The sequence below is a fragment of the Schistocerca americana genome, chromosome 4, assembly GCF_021461395.2.
Source record: "Schistocerca americana isolate TAMUIC-IGC-003095 chromosome 4, iqSchAmer2.1, whole genome shotgun sequence".
NCBI lineage: Eukaryota > Metazoa > Arthropoda > Insecta > Orthoptera > Acrididae > Schistocerca > Schistocerca americana.
The window spans coordinates 435,903,827-435,919,261 of NC_060122.1; the positions used below are offsets into that span (position 1 = coordinate 435,903,827).

The following is a 15,435-nucleotide window of genomic DNA, read 5'->3' on the forward strand; positions in this document are numbered from 1 at the left end:
TCAGAGGGGTGGAGGATGCCCGAAGCCAATAGATCCTGAATGATCTCCTTGGTGCTCAGAAGTTTGGAAGCATTAAGGCACCTGGCCTTATAATGTGCAGGTAGGCTGTCGGTGGTGCGAATCCTATGACAAGTGCCATTACTGATGGCCGATACTTGTGAAGGGGGTCTGCAAGAGGGGTCAAGAAGGGATCCACAGGCAATGTCTGTTCACTGACCATGATGAACAGGGGTGTCATAGGTGGGGCATTGGCTGTAGTTGACAATGGGAGGCATGGTGCAGGAGCCACACAGCGCGAAGAATTGGGAAGGGCACACGCAGGTGCATCTTGAAGTTCATCCGCGGAGATGCGAAAATGACAGCAGGCAGTGGAATGCTCGACATGGGAGCTGGTTGGTGAGAAGACATAGTAGAGGCATGTGTTGGGTCACCTCATTGTGGTTCTGCAGATAGCGACGTATAGTACGCCGCGTGTGTGACAACTCAGCGGAAGTAGAGGCTATGCGGGTGCATAAGGCAGCATTCTAGGTGCGGAGTTCGTCAGTTTGTGAGCTCATGCCCAACAGGTCAGAGAGCCGTGCAGTAATCTACTCAAGCAGGGACACACATGTGAAAAACGTAGCCACAGAAGCGGAGAGCGAAGTCATGCTGAACTCATGTGAGCACGAGACAGTAGAGCCAGGAAATCCAACTCGATCACAGGTTCACCCACATCAGCAGTGTGGAAGGTCCAAGGGAAGGTGTGGACCAGTGATAGGTAAATTGACATCCTGAGGGAGCCATGGACAGCTATGAGAGAGTGATTGGTGGCGATAAAGGAGAAGGTAGTAAGTGAAAGTGTGTCGCCAGTGTGCTTGGCCAGGATAACTCTAACTTTGGTGCCAGTGTCAACGGGAAAGCAAATGCCCAATGACATGTGTGTGACATTTGGGCTTCACATTGCTGAATCGAGTGATGTAGCATTGGCCAGTAGGCGCCGTGAAGGAATGTGGTGGGATATGGTGCCTAAATGTAGCCACCAGTATTGTTTGGGTAGGCACAAGGTGCATGGTAGGTGGGGGCAGCAACCCCATAAGTAGTGTGAAACCAGCTCAGTGTGTAGGTTGATAGGCAGGGTGGTGCAGTGCAGGAGAGGGCCACAGCTGACTGTGTCGGGACCGGTAGCCGATCGGGCTGCTGCTCGGGCGAGGACGGTGGCTGTCAGGGGGCCACTGACAGTACCTCCTGTAGGCCGCTAGGTGACAGCTCCTGACTGGCAGTTGAGGTGCCAAGGCAAGCACACTGGCCTCTGCTGGCAGGGTGCTTAACCAAAGATGCAGGCGTGCCAACTGAGGGTGATGGAGAAGTCATCTGTGACAGGTGGTGCCGGTGACGAACGATAGCTTAAGCCTGATCTGCCATGCGTAAACGAAGCTCAAGTGGATCAGTGATGTGGGATAGTAGGTGAAGTTGCAGATATGAAGGCATTTTGACCATCCACAATGTCCAAATTGCGGTGTCAGGTAATGCTTAAACGTCAATTAATGCCCGTAGGTGCCGCCAAAGCTGCAAAGGAATGCGGACGTCGAGTTGCTGGTCATGAATAACGTGGTGGATAACCTCCACTGGAGGGCAAGAAAGGTGCTTGATGAGCAGTAGTTTCACTGTTGGATACTTGTGCGAGGCGAACAATGAGAGAAGCAAGTCGCTGATGAGGTCCGGATGAGTGTGGAGGTGGCACACCAGGCAGACAAAATGGGCGTCGATGTCGGAAATGCCATGGATATCCAGTAGGTGATCCACTAAGGTGAACGAAGTCTTAGGGTTATCTATTTGTAAAGCAGGTAGCTTGGGAAACCTGCCAGGTAACACATGTTGAAGCAGCATCAGCAGACGGAGATCTGTGTCAGCAGAGCAGGACGTCTCCGACACCGGATGTGCAGTAGCGGTGAATGGTGCGTCATCTGAGCTCTGTGTGGGGCAGCGGCCACATGCAGCACATGTTGTGGAGGTGTTGGGCTTAAAAGTCAGCATGGCGTGTCCAAACTGCAGGCCTGATGAACACAGCATGGGTGTAACGGCTCATGCCGCTGTAACAGTGGGCGGAAGGCGGTCGAGGCACAGCCAAGAGTGGGCTGACCTGGGAGGCAACAGGCATTGCCAAGACAACGTGCGAGAGGGGGGGGGGGCATGGGGGGGGGGGGGGGGGAGGGATACAACCACACTAGGCATATAAGAGTGTGCTACCCCTTGCATAGAAATGTTCAATTCACTGTTCTGGAACTTTGTCAGCACGTCAAACCATCCCAAACGTAACGGCGTGGATGAAGGATAAACCACAATGTCTTTAACTAGAAGATCACCGATGATGTCATTAGGTGGCATGCACTGTCCATGTTGTGGCTGTTTGGCTTTTGTTCTGCTGCCACACTAGATGGTGGCCATATTGAGCCAGTTAAGGTTAGGTGGTCACTGGTGTGGCTGGACGTAAATAATTGATCACCTGTAACCAAACTTGCATTAGGTACACTTGACCACTTGTGGTCACAAGCACAGTTAATAGGGCACATGACACTTGCACCGAAAGGCACTGGTAGAGCCATTGTGGTGGAAACAATGTGGGCTGGCACACGAAGTTCGCAAATGACGAAAACAAGCACAAAATAACTCACGATGAGACGATGATGGTGTCGGGGTCACCACTGTGGTTATCACATTTGGTAGGTCAGTAATAACACACACTAAATATCGAATATGCATTTATTAATCACTGAGACAAAACAAACAAACATGGCAGAAGAACAAGTTATTCACCAAGAAGCAGCTAGAAGAAAGCAGTCCAAAGAAATAAGAGTGAAAGATAGTGTGCACCTCACATTAAAGTTCAGTTCCCTCCAAAGTAATGTTCATTTGATTCAGTGCACTTCTTTCAGTTAAATTTTCTCTCTGCTGGAAACACTTCAGAAAGTTTTTAAGTGGGATGCTGCTGTTCAACTGTTGACATTTTTCCTCAACTATGGTTTGTATCAATATGGTGCTTGATTTGTCTATAGTTAAGTCACCGTAAGCTGATCCCTGACAGCTGCAGAGGGTTCTGCATGGCAGCTTTACAGGGCTGCCTCAGCAAATAACATAACGTGATTTTTAAATGTGTCTATGGCAACATCTCGGTGTTGTCACAGCTCTGCAGATGGTTACTGTTTCCACCTGCAGTTGTTGGTGCTTTGCAGCTGAAATCTGCCAACCATACTGTGAGCTGTCAGGTCTTCTTATGCTGTCTCAACTACAGGAACTTTCGTTGCAAATTTTCATACTTCAAAATACCAAGGCAAACCTGATTAAGATTTGGTCCTGATGAAAGAAATTCTTTGTTCACTGTCTACTTCATGTCAAGTAAACAAATGTGGATTGATTTCATGTGTGATATCACTTGATGTGCTTATTTTAGTCTTAGTGATGGTAGTGGTTCCACTGACTTGGCTGCTGTTTAATCACTGGGTCATAATTGTAGCACCATCTTTTGTCATCAGTAACAACTTCAGAAGAAAAATTCATATGATTTTGCTGTTTAACCTGCTTGTTCAAATGTGTGTGAATTCCCAAGGATCAAATCGCTGAGCTCATCGGCTCCTATACTTACAGACTACTCAAACTAACTTATGCTAAGAACAACACACACCTCCATGCCCGAGGGAGGACTCGAAACTCCAGTGGGAGGGGTCATGTAATCAGTGACATGGCACCTCAAACTGTGTGACACCTGCTTGTTACAAAAAGAAGTGACCTGATTTACACTTTGGCCCATATTGAACATTTACAGCACACATTATGTAACAACATGTTGTGGGTTCATTTCCCCCAATAACATGTACTGACATGTATGCATGACACAAAGGTCTCTGCAGTCATCCAACAGTTATCTTTGTTGATTTCTTTTGTTGCATTCATTACATTGTGATGTCAAGGGTTTTAAAGTGACATGTCTCATAAATTGAAATGTGAAAGCCACTCATACCATCAGTTAGCCTAGAGTATCTTATTTAAATGCTGCTTTCAACACTCCTATGATCTGCACTGCAGGTTTTGATAACAGAATACAGAACTTGTCTCAGACCATCAGTTCTTTAGGATCAACCACAGTTAAAAATCACAGACTGAATATGTCACCTCAGGGAGAGTATAACTGTACCGCTTGAACCAACACACAAGACTGTACTGATTAGCAGATTGAAGCATTTCCACCTTGAAGTGAATCTTTGAACTACAGTACATGACAATTTTGCCTGCTACATAAAAATTTGTGTGTCCCATCTTATACTACAGTAAACAGAGTTCCACTTTGGTACATGATGTAATATATTTTCTGGCAAATTGCTCTATGCAGTTCACTTATCTGTACTGAATACTGAAACAAAATTATTTCACTCTTTGTAGAGTATGCACAGTGCTGTTGGAGTGTGATAACTTAGCTTAACAATACTGGGCAGTGGAAAGTTCTGGGTGGAAGATGGGCCACAGTGGCTGGAGGCAGTGGCCATGTGAGTGAAAATTGTGGTTGTGTGAATAAATGTGTTCTTTCTGTTTCTGAAGGAGTACTTTTCTTGTCTGAAAGGTTACATGTTTAGAAGTCTCTTCACTGTACCTATCTGCATCTCTGTGCTCCCCCTTTGTGGTGAATTTCACAGTTAATAATATTGCATATTTGTGCTTTGTTTTTCAAAAACATTATATGGTCCTTTCTGTCTGATAACATTGTACCATTTTGGACATGAAAATTCTTAATATACAACTATACACCACTCATTGTACAACTGAGACCTTTAGTAGTTGATGGGACTATAGAGAAGACTGGAAACATCTCTAAACTTTCAGACAAAGCCTTCTTCATGAACTAATACATATGGACAGTTATACTGTTCCACCTAACTGCATGTTCTTGCCACTGCAGTGTAGCTAGGATGAGGGATTTTGTTGGGTGATGTGGATGGGAGGACTAAGGAAGTGGGGACTCGAAGGAAGGGACAGCTGAAGAGATGGGATGCTGACAGCTGGCAGGTGAAGGCAGCAAGGAAACATGGTAGGAATGTGGCACCACTGTGGTGGTGCATGGGGAAAGTTGTACTGCAGAAAATGAAATGTCAGAGTTGTTTGGGAAGGGTTGGGGAAGTATGACAGAGGAGGATACTGACCAAGGAGATAAATATCCTTGTAGGTTAATAGAATAAAGTAAGATGTATGGGAATGGATGTGGAGGTGGGGTATAAGACAGACAAAGGCAGGCCAGGCAGAATGTGGGGTCAGAAAATGTGATGTAAGAACAGTTCCCTTCCGAGCAATTCTAAGTAATCTGGTATTACAAGAGGGAAGGAGATGATGTAGATGGCAAGGAGTTTTAAAAACAACAATTGAAGTTAAGGATGTTGTGCTCAGCAGAACGTCCTGCCAGTTGTGTGGTCAACCTTATCTCTTGGTCGCAGTTTGGTAGTGGCTATTCAATCAGATGGACAGCAGATTGAAAGCTGTGTTCACAAGAAAGACTGTGAAGAAGCCGTAGCAGAACTGTTATGTGATATGAGTACTTTTCAAAGTTGGTCCTGCTTCTGACAGGGTAAGATATTTCTGTGACAGGAATGGATAAGGATGTACTGATTTGGGTTAGGTCTTGCAACTGAGCTTTCCACATGGATGTAGCCCACATACCAAGGGGCTCGAAGTAAGTGTTGTGTAAGAATGACTCGGGACATTTTGTGGGTTGGATGGGCAATGAAATACCATTTGGAAGATTGTAGAAAGAATGTTCCTCATTTGAGGGCACAATGAGTGATAACAAAAGTCCTTGTGAATGATACAGTGAAGTTGTTGTAGTCTCAGGTAGTATTGGGTAATGAGTGGAGAGTGCCAAACATATTACTTCACAACACCATAAATGAAAAAAAATTTGAGGAGTTTTCACACTGTTGATCATACCTATCTACTCTTGGATAGTTTGCATTTTTGTCCATTCTGCTGATATTTATTGTGCCTAGACAGATAACATAAGGTTAACTGTAGAATGAAAATAACTTTTTGCTATATTTTATCTAACTGAAAATAATTCACTTTATTTTACAAGACAAACACCAATTTCATAGGTCATCCCATGATAACCTTCCTCCTACCTCCTCATTGCCTATAATATTGCCATTGTGTTACATGAAATACTAATATTCCCATCACTTTATACAATAGAAGTAAATGCTTACTCTTTATCTAAGAAATATATTGTATGTAAATCAGTTGCTGTGGTTCATTTTTGTGTTAAGTAGATTAGTGTTATTACTTACAGAAATTTATGCCCATAATTTGGTTGCTCATTTTACTTGCCTTTTACAGGGTTCTCGCTGGACATTTCAAGCCACAAGAATGACTGGCGAGTTGGGATCATGGTCCCTGAAACCAGATCAGATGCAGGTTGTCAATCCTGTTCTTATTCTAGTGTTTATTCCTGTTTTTGAAGCTGGCATATATCCTCTCTTTGAAAAGTGCAATCTTCTGAAAAAACCTCTTCAGAGGATTGGAGTTGGTGGTGTTCTTGCAGCCATATCTTTTATTATATCTGCCATAGTGGAACTTCAACTTGAGGTAATTGTTTATGAACCTAAATTTAAAACAAATCAAAGCCAATTCTGTTGATAACTTATCAAATTGTCACAATGATGATGTTAAAAGTACTCAACATTCGAAAATAATCCATACTCAATGAGCTGCTTCCTTGAAATTGGGTATGTGTATATCACTCAAATCTGTGAACAGCAAAGGCAATGGCAGTAAACCTATTCATGATTAATAAATAAATACAAATGGATAAAATGGGGGGCCGGGTAAATGATGGAAATCCATAATGCAATACTTTCCAGATGTTGCTAACAAGCAACATGGGAAAGAAAATATTTTCAAAACTATGAAAATACTGAATCATTTTTACTTTAATTACTTGTTATTTGTATGTTTTATCTGATATTTTCACCTCTACATATGTCAATGATCTCTCTTCTAAAGCAGAAGATTCCATATGGCAATAAAGACACAAGTAGCTGAACTAACCAAACAAGTGGCAGAGCTTCATGTTGTAACAGAGCAGGATAGTCAGCAGCCAGAGGTCAAGGCAAGGATCCTGGCTGATGGGGGCTTCAGTGAAATAGTAGTAACAAGACAAGTTCCTTACTATGACTTGTATAGCTACAGATGGATGACACAGTGCAGTGGCCATACCTCCTTTTGGCAAGTGTTCAGTTGCTGTGCACAGTGTGCTGACAGCAGCTGCCTCGCCTGCTGCTGCTGCTGCTGCTGCTGCTGCTGTGGCTGCTGCAGGCTAGAAGATGCCCCCAAGTGGTGTGGTACCAAGTCCAAAAAGGCGGATCGGTACCAGAAGATGACCCTGTGATGGCAAAGGCTCAAACTGATGGCAGCTGATAGCTGGTCCATGTCCCCTCATCACCCATGTACCCCTCTCAACCCAACAGGTGCTGCTAGACTGCTATCTCTTAATTAAAATTGGCGAGTTTATATTTTTATGGCATATAATAGTAAGGGCTATAAATTAGAATTTTTTTATTAAAACTCATTTGCATTCCCCAGGCAAATCCAAGTCATGCCAGAAACAGAGCTGGAAGCAGGAAACAAGCCATTCTGTTGCAAGTTGGTCAGATCAGTGACACTGTTGGCCAAGTAAGGAATAAGCATTCAGCAGAAAAGAGGATGGAAAACCAAAGGAAGTGAGACAAGAATATTAATTAGCTTATAAAGAATGCTGCAAGGAATGGTATCTATCTCATAAGAGAAGAGCACATAGTGAGGGACTGCAATAGAGTTAACAGCCTGTTAAGTGAATGTAGCAGAATGAGGAGACCTCATTCAATCATTATGAACTGAGCTTTGTGTCATAGTCTCACACTAGCTCCTTTCAAATACTCCAGTTCTTGTGATGAGTTGATCATTAGATTTGATGGCACTCACAGAAATAGCACTCAATTCCATGATTATGATACTGTGGTGAATCTATGTCCTACATGCTCTAGCACAGTCTATGATGTAATCAAGATGATAGTTTTCACTGAATGAACTTCATGCTGCTCACTCCCTACCATCTACAGATGGAAAAACTGAATGTCATCTGACAACACCATATTGGAGAGTGCTGCCAATACTGGTCTTCAACACGGAAGCCAGCAACAAGGCCTCTTGGACCCATGTTAATGTTCAACACTCGGATACCTTCAGGTGCTGAAACCTACCAGGGGTAGGGTGGAGATAAACTGAGCATGTGACTACCGATGCCAGGCACATCATGGATGGTTCATTGAGGGTCATCGTAGAATTCAGAGTGTGTCTGAATACACTCTGAAGATGGCATGAAACCACTTCATGCTGGGCAGCCATCTCCCTTTTCACTAGCAGCAGCTGCCAAACCACAGGGTTGCTGACATCAACATCTGGGCATGCAAATGCTGAGATGACTTGGTGGATGGCACACAGAATCCAGTGTGAAGATGCTGCAGAAGGACAGCGACTTGTAAACTCTGTGAATAAATAACAGAACTCTAATAATGTTTTACTGGTGTTCTTGATGCTTCACATGGTCACAACAGCTATTCTGACTTCACACAGAGGTGTGTCTGCTCGACCTTTTGTAATATACAAGTCTGTGGCTTAGTTGTTAAGATGATTTACCACTTCAGAACACACACAGGACAATAATTTCATAGCCTGATACTGTAGTAATGGCCTGGCTCAACCTGCTGATGCAACAGCTTCCTACTGCATGGCCAAGAATGTTGTGCCAAGTCTGGCCCATCTCAGGATGAATTAACTGCCTTATTGCTGCAAGTGGCATGCCCACATACTGTGCCCACTGGCTGCCTTTGGGTCTGAAATGTTTTACTGCTAAACTTTCACACAATCACCAAAACCCATCTGGGCCACTGTATACCCCTCCCTTGTAAAGACCTGTCCCCCAGGTCTCTACCCAGGATTGGTCTGTAACAGACACAAGACACATGGCTATTAACATTAAATATCTACAAAAAACTTCTGCAGAATAGTGCTTGGTGGCATGGACTCAAAGGTTCAGAGGCTGCAGTTTCTTTACAATACTTAGCTCCTAGTCTCTCACCTACAGATACAAACTACTTGGTGGCTCATTAGCTCTCCTGAGTACACTACACATCAGAGGCTGCTACTCAGGTAGCTGACTGTGTGTGGGTGCACATAAGGATTTTTTATATTAGGTGATTCGCCATCCAGTGCTGATACTGATAGCTCTAGAAAACCCAGAAGGTATAAGATTGAAAGAAATGCCTCCCATGGGTGAAAGTGTTAAAATCCTAATGGTAAACTGCAAAAGCATTCCCAACAAACTGCCAGACTTTGAAGCACTCAAGAAAGACAGTGAAGCTCACATAATAGTAGGTAGAGAAAGCTAGCTAAAATTGGTAGCAGTGAGTTTTTTGGGGAAAATGTAAATGTATATCAAAAGGACAGGCAAATAGGAAATGAAGCTGGTGTATTTGTTGCAGTAGACAAGAAACTCAAATCTACCGAGATAGAAATTGAAGCTGCATATGACATTGCTTGAGTAAGACTCAGAATAAGAGATAGGCATAAAATGGTAATTACATCCTTCTATCACCCACCAGAGTCATCTCCTAATGTATCTGAAAACTTTAGAGATAATGTCATTTAACATGTATGTAAGGTCCTCAAACATACTGTAATCATTGGTGGAGAATTTAATCATTCAACAATCAATTGGGAATATTGCAGTTTTGCTAGTGATGCACATGATAAGACATCCTATGAAACATAGCTTGGAACACCACTCACAATGTAAATATATTGGCTCTAATGACAACAGATAGACCTGACCTCTTTGAGGATGTCCACATCAAAACTGGTGTCAGTGATAATGGCATGGTTGTGGCAGCAATGAGTACTAAAGTACAAAGGACAACTAAAACAAGCAGTAAGGATATACATGTTCAGTAAACTAGGTAAAAAAACAGTAGTGTCACACCTCAATGAGGAACTTGAAACTTTCGGCAAAGGGCAGGAGCATGTAGAGGAACTATGGCAAAAGTTTACAAGAACAGCTGACCATGCACTGGATAGATATGTACCCAGTAGTACAGTTTATAATAGAAGGGAACCTCCATGGTATACAGTCATCACTGTAAAGAAACTTGTGAAGAAATGGAGATTACTGCATAACAGGTGTAAAACAAAGTGTAGTACTGCAGATAGAGAGATGCTAAATGAAAAGCATTGGCTGTCAAGGGAGCAATGCCTGATGCCTTTTGTCTACCACAGTAGAATATTGTCAAATAATCTTTCACAGAACCCAAAGAAATTCTGGTTGTATGTAAAGGCTGTTAGTGGCATCAAAGTTAGTGTCCAGTCCCTAATGGACAAGACAGGAGCTGAAATTGAGAGTAGCAAAGCAAAAGCTGGAATGCTTAACTCTGTTTCCAAATTTCCTTCACGAAGGAAAATCCAGGAGAATTGTTCCAATTTAATCCTCATGCCACTTTAAAGATGAGTGAAATCAGTATTAGTATCAGTGGTCTTGAGAAACAGCTGAAATCATTAAAACTGAACAAAGCTTCAGACCCCAATGGAATCCCTGTCAGATTCTATACTGAATTTGTGGGTGAGTTAGCCCCTCCTCTAACTATAATCTAGTGTAGTTCCTTTGAACGAAAGGTCATGCCCAGATCTTGGGAAAAAAAGCACAGGTCACACCAGTCGACAAGAAGGGCAGCAGAAGTAATCCAGAAACGACCATCCAGTATCCTTAACATCAATCTGATGTTGAATCTTAGGACATATTCTGAGATCAAACATATTGAAGGATCTTCAATAGGGTGACCTCTTAAATTCCATCCATCATGGGTTTCAAAAACGTTGATTATGTGAAACTCAACACGCAATTTTCTCACCTCACCTGCGGAAAGCTTTGGATCAAGGCAATCAGTTAGATGCAGTATTTCTTGATTTCCAAAAAGCATTTGACTCAGTACTACACCTACACTTATTGTCAAAAGTACAATCATATAGGGTATCAAGTACATCAATCATTCTTCCCACTCTCCATACATGAATGATACAAGGAGAAACCTTAATAACTGGTACAATGGGACATGCCCTCTGCCATGCACCTCATGGTGGTTTGTAGGGTATAGATGTAGTAAAAGAAGACTGTAATACCTGTGGACTCACAATTATCTCTTATTCCTCCTTTCTCATTTATACACTTGAAAGACATATTACAACTCCTCTCATTTTACAGTATCCATGATGAATCATCCTTGTCAATATGTGATCCAGATCTACTAATATCTTACCAGTGCAAAAATATTGCTGTCAGAGCACAATAAAGGTGAATATATTCCTTTTTAAAAGAATGACAGAAAAGTGGGGAACCAGCTGACTGAATCCCCATTCTGCCTTCCTCACCAGAAATTTTGCATCTGAACATAGTTGTGCTCTTTTAACACAGAACGTTTTAAATCCTTTTACCCAGTCTCTCTTTATAGTTAAGCTTTCATACTCAGCATCACCCTCTTACTGCCACTATGTATCTCTTTCTTCCATGTCTCCTTTTTCTCCCATTGATGTACAATATGTCCCACTACCACTGTTTCCTCTCTCGCACTCATTTTTGTTCTATATGTCACCTCGTATGGGGACAGCTCTCTACTGGTTTGAACATTCGAATAGTAAGCTGCCACTACAAAGGAAAGACATATTCCTAGTCATTATGGTCAGAGTTCACATAGTGACTTAGGATCTTCCTAACAGCATGATGTACCCTTTCTGTTCTATGTTTTGGCTGTGGCTGTAGCAGACTAGTTCTTACTTTCTGAATCTGTAGAGACATACATAACTGTTTCATTAAGCCAGGCATTAAATTTGTCCTGTGGTCCATGATTGTGGTCTCTGGCACATTGAACTTCAATAACAAATTGTGGACTGTGGCTTGCACAACTGTTGCTGCCTGCTGATTAGGGATTACGATAATTTCCACGTATCTACAAGAGCGATCAGTAACTGTTGACTTAAGTGTCTGGCTAAATGGAGCCTACATATCCATTCCAATCATTTCAAATGGTTTGGTGGTCTCTGAACTAACATTTGTTTATGGCTCATATCTACTCTTTGCACACTGCAAATCATTTCAAATGGTTTGGTGGTCTCTGAACTAACATTTGTTTATGGCTCATATCTACTCTTTGCACACTGCACATATCTCCTCACACATTGGTCTACATCTTCATTTCTTCCTCTACACCAATTCCTCTCTGCTACTGTCCAATCACTTCCCCTACAATCTACATGTCTGGATAGCCTGTGGCTGTGACCTTCCTTCAAGTGCTTCCTCTCTGTTTTCTGCTGTCACCACTACATGTGGCCCCAACCTCATAACCTTACACAACAGACCATCACACTTGCTGAATGACAGCTGTGTCCTTTATATCTTGCAGTCACTGTCAGAATTTTGCACTGCTTGCCATTCAGCAAGGCTAAGTCCCCATGTTTGTATTATGCTCACTTTCCTTTTCAACCCATCTGCTTTTCCATGTCTCTTCCCTTGTGTACATACTACTTCATAATTAAATTCACTCACATTCAATGCCCACCTTGTTAACCTACTGGACATGTTCTTCAAGCCTAAAATCCATTTTATAACTGCATGATCTGCAACTACTTTAAACTTTTCCCTTTATAAGTAACACCAAATATATGTAATTCCATTTGTCAGATTAAGCATCTCTTTCTCCAGTGTGGAAAAGTCCTTTTTATTTGTGATGATCTGATGTGAATCAGAAACTATTGGACACTCATTGCCACTGACCTCTTTGCTGTACATACCCCAGCACCTTATTGGATGTGTTGCATGGTAACACAGGTTCTTTCTGATATCCTGAGAATAATAATTTGAGAGTCCTAGAAACAACAGTAACTCCTTACCTGACTTAGGAATCAAAAAGTATTGTAGCACTAATATCAGTTTCAGGTCCATCTTGACTCCTTCCCCACTGATTATACAATGTAAGAAACTGACTTCCTGCTTGATGAAATGACACTTCTCTGGGCTCAATATGAAACATGCTATTGCAATCTTTTAAAAAGTCTCTCAGCTGCTGCCTGTGTTCATCCATCTCTTTCAAGAACACAGTTATATCATCCAAATATACCAAACAATGCCCAGGCTTTAATCTCCTCAGAATCCCATCTGATAAAAGCTGAAATTTTGCTGGAGCATTCTTCAGTACAAACAGTAACCTTCTGTACTGATGATGACCCCAGGAGACTGAAAATGCTGTCCTTAGTTGCTCCTCTGGAGCTTCCTCTGTCTGGTGGTATCTCCTTCTCAAACTCATAGTGGAAAAATATCAGCACTGTCCTAAATTGTCAGTGGTCTCTATGATATTAGGAATGTGCTTTGCAGTAATCACTGTCATTTTTGTTTACTGTTAAGATGTCTATAGTCACAAGAAACCAATATTTATTGGGACCATCTGACAATTTCTTCACCACAACCCCAATAGTAGCATCCCATGGACTACCATTCCATTTATTATCCCACTGGATAACTTACGTTCAATAAATTCTTCCATAATGGGCACAAATAATGAAGCAACTGATATAGTTTATGGTTCTCTAGTGCTTTATTTCTCAGTGGTATCTGATTTTGCATCATGGGTGTTGCTGTCAAAGGTTCTTGAAGGAAAAAGTCCTCAAACCCTTGTTTATCTCTTTTTGTCCTCAGTAGCTGCTCTATTCTTTTACACAATGCAATTCTAACAGTATCACACAGCTGATCAAGGTTAGATTCCAAGGATCCACATCATCCTTCAAATTCGCATAATAATTCCCTTTCTTATCTTTTTATCTTTCCTGCTAAAATTATCGAGATTCATGGATACTGTTCTTCACCAGTTCCCACTTGCTGTGTACAGTGCCCCTTCTAACAAAGCAATGTGAAGTATCCAACACCTCACTTCCTTCACAGTGTACTAACTGGTACATCCGGCTCCACACTCACCCCTCAAGTACAATATTGTGCAAATCCGACATTAGTTTTCTTGTTTGCAGTTTAGATGGCACCTTCCTTTAGTCACCCCTTGCCACAGCAATGCATAGATAACAGTTTCCCTGTGTGGAATGTTGTCCCACTAAGTACTACTATGGATCATCAAAGATATATTTTGACATACTACTGACACAGATTTTGCACATTGTGCACTGTGCCCCACCATGTTACACCGTGTACCTCTAACAGGCTGTAAAAAATCTTCTTTACAGTTCATGAGGAACCGTGATAAATCAGCTGATTCTAGTAGCCTGAACAAAGTAACTCTCAAATTATGATGTATTTCTCATGTAGAGCCAATCTCCCCCACATCCACAAGCAGGACAACAGTTTTCTTACTCACCCTACTGTGTTGGTACTGCTGGCTGCTGCTGTGATTTCATTTGCATGCTGACAGAATCATTTGATAGTTTAAGCCCTTGTCCAGTCATCCAGATTTAGGTTTCCAAGATTTTCCTAAATTGCTCCAGGCAAGTCTCAGGATGGTTCCTTTGAAAAGGCATGGCCAATTTCCTTCTTCATCCTTGACACTTGACACAATCTGAACCTGTGCTATACCTCTAACAACCTTGATGGTAACAGGATGTTAAAGTCAGTCTTCCTTCCATCGGAATCATCTGACATCAACTGTAGATGATGCCAGCAGTTCTGATGTTGACTGAAGTAGATCAGGGGCATCAGGCTGCTACTTATACCAGGATGGTCAGTGGCAGGGGTTGAGGTGAGGATGCTGGACAGTGGAGGCTTCATTGAAAGTATGGCAATGTGACAAGTTCTTCGTCATAACTTGTGTAGTTACAAATGGACACCACAGTGCAGTGGCCATGCCCCCTCTTAACGAGTGTTCAGTTGTTACATGTGTTGACAGCTGCTGCCTGGTCTGTGGCTGTGATGTGCTCCCAGGTTTACTGACACAAATGCCCACCTTAGCAATACCTGACTCAGTATGGCAAGCCGCACCGCAAGCTGGCATCACCAGTGCTGTGGGTGGCTGGGGTGCTGGTAGGGGAAACCAGCCTCTTGTTGAGAAGTTCTGCTCCAAAAAATAGTGGCACAAGGCACCGTGGTGCCACGCACCAGAGAAGATAGGTGACGAAACCCCAGAGTCAAACTGCTTCACACCTGTGCAGGAGTCTGCTGCTGCTGCCCACCTGGGCAGGCATCTGCTGCTGTAGTGGCCCAGATATGGTACTAAGTCACAGGAGAGGGATCAGTACAAGGAGATGTCTCCACAATGGCGAAGGCTCAAACTTATCATGATTGCTGGTAGGTTCATATCCTCTCGTCACCCATTGTACCCCCTTCTTTCCAATAGGCTCTGATAG

General features: G+C 42.6%; 1 protein-coding gene across 3 annotated transcripts in view; it reads left to right on the forward strand.

Annotated features, from left to right (window-relative positions):
• LOC124613181 (peptide transporter family 1) overlaps positions 1-15,435 on the forward strand; it is a 341,779-nt gene that overhangs the window by 273,877 nt on the left and 52,467 nt on the right. For all 3 annotated transcript variants that reach the window (XM_047141820.1, XM_047141821.1, XM_047141822.1), the window contains one exon: positions 6,352-6,600. In XM_047141820.1, the coding sequence (XP_046997776.1) occupies positions 6,352-6,600 (249 nt within the window). The remainder of the gene's footprint in view (positions 1-6,351; positions 6,601-15,435) is intronic.